Source organism: Syngnathus leptorhynchus, chromosome 7 (genome assembly GCF_054491065.1).
Source record: "Syngnathus leptorhynchus isolate UIUO chromosome 7, UIUO_Slep, whole genome shotgun sequence".
In the NCBI taxonomy this organism is placed as follows: domain Eukaryota; kingdom Metazoa; phylum Chordata; class Actinopteri; order Syngnathiformes; family Syngnathidae; genus Syngnathus; species Syngnathus leptorhynchus.
Window position 1 is genome coordinate 4,571,276 of NC_141201.1, and position 9,239 is coordinate 4,580,514.

Consider the following 9,239-nt stretch of genomic DNA (forward strand, 5'->3'; position numbering starts at 1 on the left):
TATGTTAATATAATATTATCTGAGTCCACATTCTGTTCCCCTTTGATTTTAGCACGATAGTTGTAGAATTCTTTGTTTAGCCAGTGCTTTCCACACAGTAAGTCACTGGTTTAAGACCCCGTGAAGAGAACAAATAAACCGCGGAAAGCCCTTTTGCAAACAATTGTAAGCAGGGATGATGACAAACACTCACGGGGTGTGCAGGGATATTCATTAATCATTGGGTACACATACAATCTTTAAAGAATAAAAAAGTAGTTCATTTTTTAAAATGTGGGAAACGGACATGTTTCCCCTATTTTATTTCGAAATTATAGACGAGTACTTGAAAGAATCACATGTCCAAATACATTCATTCATTCATTCATTTTCTGAACCGCTTAGGCCCCACTGTTCGGTTGTATTTAACTTGGATGATGCAATATCTGTCCCGAATTTCACCTAAATGCCGAGAGACAGACAGACAGACAGACAGACAGACAGACAGAGAGAGAGAGAGAGAGAGAGAGAGAGAGAGAGAGAGAGAGAGAGAGAGAGAGAGAGAGAGAGAGAGAGAGAGAGAGAGAGAGAGAGAGAGAGAGAGAGAGAGAGAGAGAGAGAGAGAGAGACACAGACAGACAGACAGACAGACAGACAGAGAGAGAGAGAGAGAGAGAGAGAGAGAGACGAGAGAGACGCATGCCGTGCTGGTCGTATATCTACCTCCCAAATCGCAATCCCATTTCAAGTTCGAACTTTTTCCCTGGGCAACTTTAACACGGTCTTAACTATGGACGACAAGTTGGAAGACGTCAAAACGCACAACGGCGGCGAGGACCAGCTGCCCAACGGCACGTCCCGCGGCGCGGCTGAGCCGCTCTCCCAGCGTGTGAAGCGAATCGTCATGGCCAACCTCCTGGTGATTATGACCGTGGCGGGGGTAATCATCGGCGTCTTCATCGGGCTCGGCGTGCGTAACGTTGAGCTCTCCCGTACCCAAATCATCTACATCGGCTTCCCCGGCGAGCTACTCATCCGGCTGCTCAAGATGATCATCATCCCTTTGGTAGTATGCAGTCTGGTTTCCGGGGCGGCCAGCATCGACCCCAAAGCCCTGGGCAAGCTGGGTGGCTGGGCGATGCTCTTCTTCCTGGTCACCACGTTGATCGCCTCGGCCATCGGGGTGGTGATGGCTTTCATCATTCAGCCGGGCTCCGTGACTTTGACCAAACCTAAAGTGGCCGCCATGGATGACAACGTGCCCGAAGCCAAAGAAGTCATAGACTCTTTTCTAGATTTGATCAGGTGAGTGAGTTGTTTACATGAGCGAGTTATGGTTCTTAGGGTCTCGTCCACGTGAAGCTCTGAACCACATGGCACCGTTGTATATACATAGAACGCTATAGCAATGAACATATGTTGTTGCGTCAGCTCAGGTTGCTGCAGGCTAAATTAACCTCCTGGGGTCCCCTATCACACTCAACAGTTCTCACGCACATTTTTCCCACTTATTTAGTTCTTTTAATGTATTGACAACCAAGATCCACTCATAATTTGTTAAGAAGCACATGATGAAATATATCATAAAGGGACAGCCACGTTTTGTAAAAAGCAGGAAGTTGCTGATTTACTCTCGTCTATTACTAATGAATGCGAAGGATGTGACATCATTCATGCCGTCAGTTTTTTCCATTGGAAGTAATCTAATGTGACAAATAATTTATCATAAAACATTAACAGTATTTACTATATTAGTATATACTGTATGAACTAACATTTTTAAATATCATACAGGTATATAAAGTAGAATGATTGCTGACAGTGTGAAACACAATAAAGCTTGATCATCTTAAAGGGGAAGTCAAGTCCTCAATTTTAATTACAATCTAATAACATTAGAATACATGTATTAATATGTTTGCGAAATACGACTTAAGTGGCAAAAGTCACATTTTTTTAATCCATTTTAGGGGCAGCCATTTTAATACTTGATTGGAAATGACATCACTGAGCAACTGTGAAAAGTGGCAAAATGGCCAATATGATGGCGAAAAACGTTCTGCCTTTCATATTCCAAAAATGCAATATTCAGAATACCGTTTTACCGACGAGTAGGACTGCTTAGAGCAAATTGCAAATAAAATGTTCAAGTTAAACTGCCCTTTAACTCAAACAGAAATCAGATACCCTCATATGAATGAAGTTACTTTTGCATAACACTTGATACTTGCTGAGAATAACAATAGTTATTTGTTATGCAAATGAAGACATTGTTACAGTTCAGCCAGGGAATGCAATCAAGCAGCGCATATAATACACACACAGTCTCAGTGAGCCATTATGATAATAGAACAGCATGTCAAATCCGTGTCTCTTATTATAGCGAGCCCTCTCAGTTGGTCTCCTGCTGTCTCTTGACAAAAGACCTCATGTGGCAGCATGGCAACAATATGTAAAAGGTGCCTGGGGGTCAACTGGCACATAATTATTTCACACATATGACTGCAGCGCTTCCTGCTGGCAGGCACATCCTTGTTTATCATTCTCATCTACTTTAGTTTGGTTTTCCCGCTCTAAAATGGATCAAATGTCAAACCGTCAAAACACTAGTCGTTAAGTGTGAGCTACCTAGCAACGGGTAATTAATGAACTGGAGAAGTTGACATGCTTTTGTGTTCTCCCCTGGAGGCAATATTTGCATACTGGTTGCTCACAAGTTACTAAACCTCCTAGGACTCCTGTGCATCAAATTCAAATTGGTTGGATTCAGTGCGCTCATGTTTTTAATCGGATTTCTTCTGATTCACATACCAGTTCTTTACTATTAAGTTGGATCGTGGGGAAATGCTTGACTTGTGGCCCCGACTCTGCCAAGCCAAATTGAATCACTTGTGCTGTTCTTTTAAATAAATTACAAACAGACATTCATCTGATTTTCATTTAGATTGTGTGATGCTCAGGAATGCCACATGTTGATTCTTTTTTTTGCAACAGAAACATCTTTCCCTCCAACTTGGTGTCTGCTGCCTTCCAGTCGGTAAGAAATTGCCTCCTGCGTATATTTTAAGGAAACGTCTCTCAAGCTGACCAAACAAACTGTTTCTCTTTTGCAGTACGCAACAAGCTACAAGCTGGTTAGCGCAAATGGTACCCGGAACATAACGGTGGAGAAGGTGAGAATATGATTGCTCCCAATAAATTGCTTTGAAGTTGGTTCTTTGAGTGTGTCCTGACCGTCATATATATGTATAGGTTCCCTTTGGAACTGACCAGGATGGGATGAATATTTTGGGTCTGGTGGTGTTTGCCATTGTGTTTGGTGTGGCTTTGAGGAAGTTGGGGGAGGAAGGCGAAATCTTGATTAAGTTCTTCAACTCCTTCAATGAAGCCACCATGGTGCTGGTCTCGTGGATCATGTGGTAAGCTGAGGCTTTAAGCATGGCTCTATTAGCTTGGATAAGAGCTGCGCAATTAAACAAAATTGTCAATTTCCTCCTATCTCCTCAGGTATGCACCTTTCGGTATCATGTTCCTCGTTGCTGGCAAGATTGTTGAGATGGAGGATGTCGGCACACTCTTTGCCAGCCTGGGAAAGTACATCGCGTGCTGCGTTGTTGGGCACGCTATCCACGGCTTGTTTGTGCTGCCTGCCATCTACTTTGCCATCACAAGGAAGAACCCGTACACTTTCTTGTGGGGAATTTTTACAGCTCTGGCCACAGCCTTTGGAACAGCCTCCAGGTAATGAACTCATTCAAACAATGGTGATATATTAGGGAAGCACCTGGTAATGTAGTTCTTCAAATTCAATGAATTCTTACGGTAGTCTGCCTTTGACCTCCAATCCAATATGTAAAATATTGCTAATGAACAGATGGGGTGCTAGGATAGAACCTTGTGGAACACCATTCCTGATACAAAATGGGTTGAAAACTGAACCAGTAAACCAGACCAGGGATTTTTTTTTGTTCACAACAGCAATTACTTTGTTCATTTCACGACCCGGGTCGAATTTTCTCGGTAGCTCTGCCACGCTCCCACTGATGATGAAATGCGTGGAAGAAAATAACGGCATCTCCAAGCAAATCAGCCGCTTCATCCTCCCCATCGGCGCCACCGTCAACATGGACGGAGCCGCATGCTTTCAGTGCGTGGCTGCTGTTTTCATTGCTCAGCTCAACAACTATTCCCTCAACTTCATCCAAGTCATTACCATCCTGTAGGTATCTCACCACATTTGCAGTTTGTTTGAATTTTCTTTGCATTATTGATGTTCTTCTGTTGTCCAATTAGCGTAACTGCCACAGCGTCAAGTGTTGGTGCAGCAGGAATACCCGCTGGCGGGGTGTTGACTCTCGCTATCATCCTGGAGGCAGTCAGTTTGCCCACCAATGATATCTCCCTGATCCTGGCTGTTGATTGGCTCGTGTGAGTACACAACATTGATAGCACCAGCGTCACTACTTGTAGTTTTTTTTTGCACATTTTCCACTCGTCGACATCTAGTGGACTCCAAAAATGTTATTTTAGACATTATAAATGATTATTTTGTTATTTATTTTATTATTATTTTTAATTTATTTCATTTATTTTTTCATGGATGGATTTATTATTTAATTATTATTATTATTTTAGGCATTTTAAAAATCCAAGTTAGGCCTACCTTTAAATTAAACTGTCTTTGTTGTTTTTTTAGTGACCGCACATGCACAGTACTGAATGTGGAGGGCGATGCGTTTGGAGCAGGACTCCTGCAGTTTTTCGTAGACCGCACGGCCAAAGAAGAGGAAGAAGCGCAGGCAAGCGAGGTCAACCCCATCACGCCTGCCCCTGAGCACTCGCCGCTTATTGAGATGAAAGGCATCGAAAACAGGGACAAGAAAAATACACACCGGGATAATAACGACTCTGTCACATAACCGAGGTGTGGACGTCGTGAAACACTACCGTGGAAACTCCAAGACATTACGGACCTCGCGCTCCCTCTCTCTCAAAAAGGTGTGTGAAATGAAGATGGACTTGCTGTAGCACAACATTTAAAAAATGTAAGATGGAATATGGTGACATTTGGACAATCCATCTCCCCCAAAATATGCTAAGTAATTTATTGCAGGACTTTTCTTACAATTTACACCTGCTCTATATTCTCTATGGGGTTATGTGAATGTAGAAGACCAATGATTTTCTATAAGCTATATCCCAAAAAGTAATTTATTGCAGGTACTTTTGTTACAATTTACACCTCCTCGTCTTCACTGTCACGTCACTGGCCCTGTGCAAATATTTAATTGACGCTTAAAAAAAGTTAAAGACAAATGACTATAGGATTTTTTTATTTTTTTTTGCCAAATCTTTTTATCATCTTTAGCCCTACTGTTGTTTTTGAAAACGATTCTAAATGTTTTATTTACAATGTTGGTACTGTATGGGTTACTTGGTTTATAATACAGACTTTCCATGTTCCTCATATTGGGAATATCAGTCCCTTTATACTGGTACAAGGTTGGGATGAATGAACACTGCTGTCTACATATGACATTCTGTCAAGTTGTGTTTTATATTTTGATCTGCCTGCACAAGATGAACGGGGGGGGGGCAATGAAGTCATGTCAGTTTGAAACGTTTTTATGATTTAATGATGTTTTTAAGGGGTCGTTGTATCTGAGTTTTGAGATACTAACTAAATTCACCACTGTGTTACATGGAAGACTGCTGTTTATTCGTAGGGCAATGGTAGGAATGGGATCAGATATATAGTGTGCTGCATGGACAGGTGCAAAGCTACTTAATGGAATTAGGACGCTCTCCCCATGTGCTACTTGGCAGTGACAGAATCTACCAACTGATATAAAGTACATACTGTACTTTGGATTCCAGGAGTAAAAAGGCACCGTTATAGAGAGATTGCGCCACCTAGTGTTCAAGAGCAAGTTCAACTATTGTTATATAGTAGAGTAAGATGATTTATTCAAGACAAGTGTTCTCACGACAACTTTAGTAATGTGCTTATGCTCCTTAGAAGCTCTCCAAAGTCACAACAACAACAACAAAGACGTTTTAATCCATCTCATGTAAACAACAACATCGTACATTCAAGTGTGCAACGACGACTCTCAACAAAATCAATGCAAGGTTCTAAACCAAGGCAATGGGGGTAAGATGAATCCACAAAAAAAGCCAAATAAGGGCAAAACATATTTACTCTTACATGAATGTACAGTCATCAAATCAACAGTGAAAATGTACACAGTAATTTTACACTATTGTACAACATACACATTAAGAACACATTGTATTGTAAACAATTTTTTTTTTTTAATCTGTAAACGTTACAGATCAGAGCGTCCAAAGTTTCGTTCGTTAGTTACTTCACAACATTCATCATTAAATTAGATTAACGCAGAGTCAATCAAAGTCCAGACTTGAGGTGTCCTCATAATTTGGCCCGGTCTAATCTTTTCTTGGCAGGGTTGGGGTACTGAGGGTTCTCGACAACCCCCTCTCCGAACTTCAGCTCCAAGAAGGCGCGATGGTTATTTGGACCATAGGCGTTGATGCCGGCAAAGGGCATGGGCACGAGCGGCTGCAGGAAATGTTCGGGAAACTCCATGTCCTGCTTGTGCTCCGTCCACGTGTCTTTGGTCATGATGCCGTTGCGAGGGTAGAAGGGCCACAGGTCCACGTGCAGGTGGTTGGCCTCGCTGTACTGCACCCTGTAGAAATCGCCCTCCACTGCGCGTTCCCAAACGTAGCCATTGGCGTCCACCAGCGAGCCAGAGTCCAGATTCTTCAAGTGATCGCAGTTGGGCACATCCTCCAAGTAGATTCCCAAATCGACGTCGTAATCCCACGGGATGATGTCTTGGTGACGGACGGCGCCTAAAAGAGTGCCGCCTTCGAGCCAGTAGCGCACCCCAGAGCTCTCCAGGATGTTAATAACGTATTTGGTGGTTTCTCTAAGTGCACGCAAACAACACGGAGGCGTCCAGCGATCCAGATAGAGGTAGTCCGGCGTGTCATCCTGCACCGTGCCGAAGCAGCGGGGCATCTCCTTGCTACAGCCGTGCCATTGCTCCTTCCCCTCTGGCAGCAGGAGACGCTTCAAACCGAAGCTCCTCATCAGCTTCCCCGTGGCCTCCTTCAAGCGAGTGTCCGCCTTCCACTGGTTGTGAGCCGAGCTGAAGAGGGGTCGGTGGTTGGCTGAGAAACAAGGGCTCTCTAATAGCTTCACCTTCCAGCCTCTCAGCGTGGTCTGGACGAAGAGCGAGGAGAACAAGGGCCGGCCGAGCGGCACGGAAAGATTAAATAGATCCTCCGTGCGGATGAGCACCACGGCGTCGCCGTGCAAGGCTGTGCACACGCTGCCGCTACTCCCGGACGCGGCGGTTGAGTAAGTAGCGGTCCACTCGCGGAGGTTCACCCTCAGATGGAGACACTGTACGGAGGATCGAGCCAAAACGGGTGAAGCCACCAGCCTTACCGGACCGCCACCCTCGCCTTCCAGCTCCTTAATCAGCCTATCAATAGCTCGAGACGGCTCCAATTCCACACCGTCCGGTACGAGAAGCGCAAAGTCCGTCTGGACGTGAAACTCGGGCCTGTGCGCTTGCGGCGGCTGGTCCGGGCTCGGTGAGAGCACCAGGAGGCGAGAGCCATCTGGAAGATCCAGAGGCGGGTACGGTGGTGCGTCGGCCACGACCAGAAAAGGAAGCTCGGGTCTTTGTCTCAGGAAGGAATTGGCAACATCCCCGACGTAATTCTCAAAGTTTTCAAACTCGCGGAGAAGCACAGTTACGCGTGGGCTACGATTATTATGATTTGACACGCCTGCCATTCTGGGCTCACCTCCGGGCCCAATGAATCCTATGCCTCCCTCCAGAGCAGAGCCAGGTAAAGCAGCCCTCCTGGTGGCCCTGCCGTGTTCCTTCCTCTTCTCCATCATTTGCTGCTGAGCCCGAGACACGTAGTAAAGGATGAGGAGGTTGAGGAGGATGGCCCCGGTTAACACGCCTTGGCATAAAGTGATCCGCATGGCTACAAGAGGACTAAATCTCCAGTATTGTTTGAATGAAGAACTCAAACCTTGAGGTCCCCATTGGTGTCAGAGAACCGGACGTTTAGTCCAAGCTGTAACACAAAGGAAACGCATGTATTCTGTTTTTTCTGTTCCTGGTCTCAGAGCTGTTAGAGCTTTGATAGAACCAGGATTTTTTTTTTTTCATTCCTTCATCTTGCAGACCGCTTATCCTCATGATGGTTTTTCTTTTCAATTTACTGACCAAGCTAAATAGATCTATTTGACGCAATGGTAATGGTACAACAAACGTGACTTGATTTTGGTTCTTCGGAAAGTCATGATTTTAGAGATTAGAAGTTTCAGCATCATTTTACTTTATTATAATAATATATGGTGATAATTTCACTACACTTGCCAGAAAACATCTGTTTTATATTCAGTACTGCTTCTAATATTCATATAATAATAATAATAATTCCACCCAATGCAGCTCCTGAGTTTTATGAAATTATTATATATTTCTTTACAATAACAAGTTACTCACCAACAGTTGAAGGAGGTCATTATTTCTTCTTTGCAATAATTTGCAATACACCGAGAGGCGTTTCATCGTGACTTTCAATGAGCTTCACATGAGCACTTATTTGGTCCTCCAGCTTGGTCACAGCTCTGGCAACTTCGCTCTTTTGAGCTTACCTGACAGGAACAAGTATGCCAGTTAAATAATATTTTAGACTAATACATACTGCACAGTGCATAGCTAAACGTTTATAACATCTCGGTGCATAGCTCAACGTAAAAACATCAGTGAGAATACATACGGGTAGTGATATCCGACTGAACAGCTGTTCAATGGGTTTTAGCTAACGGGTTAGCTTTTGAGCGTCAGTACCGCTACACACTGACAACATAATTGCTTCCGGTTTGTGTACTTCAAAATAAAGGTTGAGACAGAAATCAAATAAACCACTCAAATTAGCATTTCCGGTAAGGTGCGCTAATCGTGCTAGGGCAACTTTTTTACCCTAAATACACTGAAAGTTGACACTGGATTAGTAAAAGCGCATCGCCGTAAAACCAGGAAAAATCCGTTATTAGTGCTAACTTCATTAGACACAAAACATTCCCTGCTCACAAAATGGCAGGAAACTATCTCCTCTGGCGACGCATTCGATGTTTATCACAGAAAACATGGCTCTTTATTTGACATTTACAGTTGGGTATTTCCAGTAGCAAATACGAG

The 9,239-nt window shown here is 43.8% G+C and overlaps 2 protein-coding genes across 3 annotated transcripts; one reads left to right on the forward strand and one right to left on the reverse strand.

Annotated features, from left to right (window-relative positions):
- Positions 1-588: 588 nt before the first annotated feature.
- slc1a5 (solute carrier family 1 member 5) lies at positions 589-6,362 on the forward strand. Its single transcript, XM_085915885.1, has 8 exons — positions 589-1,284; positions 2,974-3,016; positions 3,093-3,152; positions 3,232-3,398; positions 3,487-3,720; positions 4,004-4,198; positions 4,273-4,407; positions 4,676-6,362. Exons 1-8 carry the CDS (start codon positions 770-772, stop codon positions 4,896-4,898), a joined length of 1,572 nt encoding a protein of 523 aa, XP_085772011.1. The 5' UTR covers positions 589-769; the 3' UTR covers positions 4,899-6,362.
- fkrp (fukutin related protein) lies at positions 5,879-9,213 on the reverse strand. Of its 2 annotated transcripts, none has more exons than XM_085915884.1 (3): positions 9,132-9,213; positions 8,541-8,692; positions 5,879-8,106 (listed from the first exon to the last, which is right to left on the reverse strand). In XM_085915884.1, the coding sequence occupies exon 3, from the start codon at positions 8,009-8,011 to the stop codon at positions 6,413-6,415; it is 1,599 nt and encodes a 532-aa protein (XP_085772010.1). In that variant the 5' UTR covers positions 8,012-8,106; positions 8,541-8,692; positions 9,132-9,213; the 3' UTR covers positions 5,879-6,412. The 2 variants fall into 2 exon arrangements, with proteins under 2 accessions (XP_085772010.1, XP_085772009.1); XM_085915883.1 differs by lacking the exon at positions 9,132-9,213 and adding an exon at positions 8,818-9,086.
- Between the last annotated feature and the right edge of the window lie 26 nt (positions 9,214-9,239).

What these genes read in the sequence shown, in the direction of transcription:
- slc1a5 (XM_085915885.1), top strand. Translation starts at nt 770, where the DNA reads ATGGACGACAAGTTGGAAGACGTCAAAACGCACAACGGCGGCGAGGAC. An exon ending in TCTTTTCTAGATTTGATCAG is followed by an intron (nt 1,285 to 2,973) that starts GTGAGTGAGTTG and finishes TTTTTGCAACAG; the next exon opens with AAACATCTTTCCCTCCAACT. An exon ending in CTGGCTGTTGATTGGCTCGT is followed by an intron (nt 4,408 to 4,675) that starts GTGAGTACACAA and finishes TTGTTTTTTTAG; the next exon opens with TGACCGCACATGCACAGTAC.
- fkrp (XM_085915884.1), bottom strand. Translation starts at nt 8,011, where the DNA reads ATGCGGATCACTTTATGCCAAGGCGTGTTAACCGGGGCCATCCTCCTC.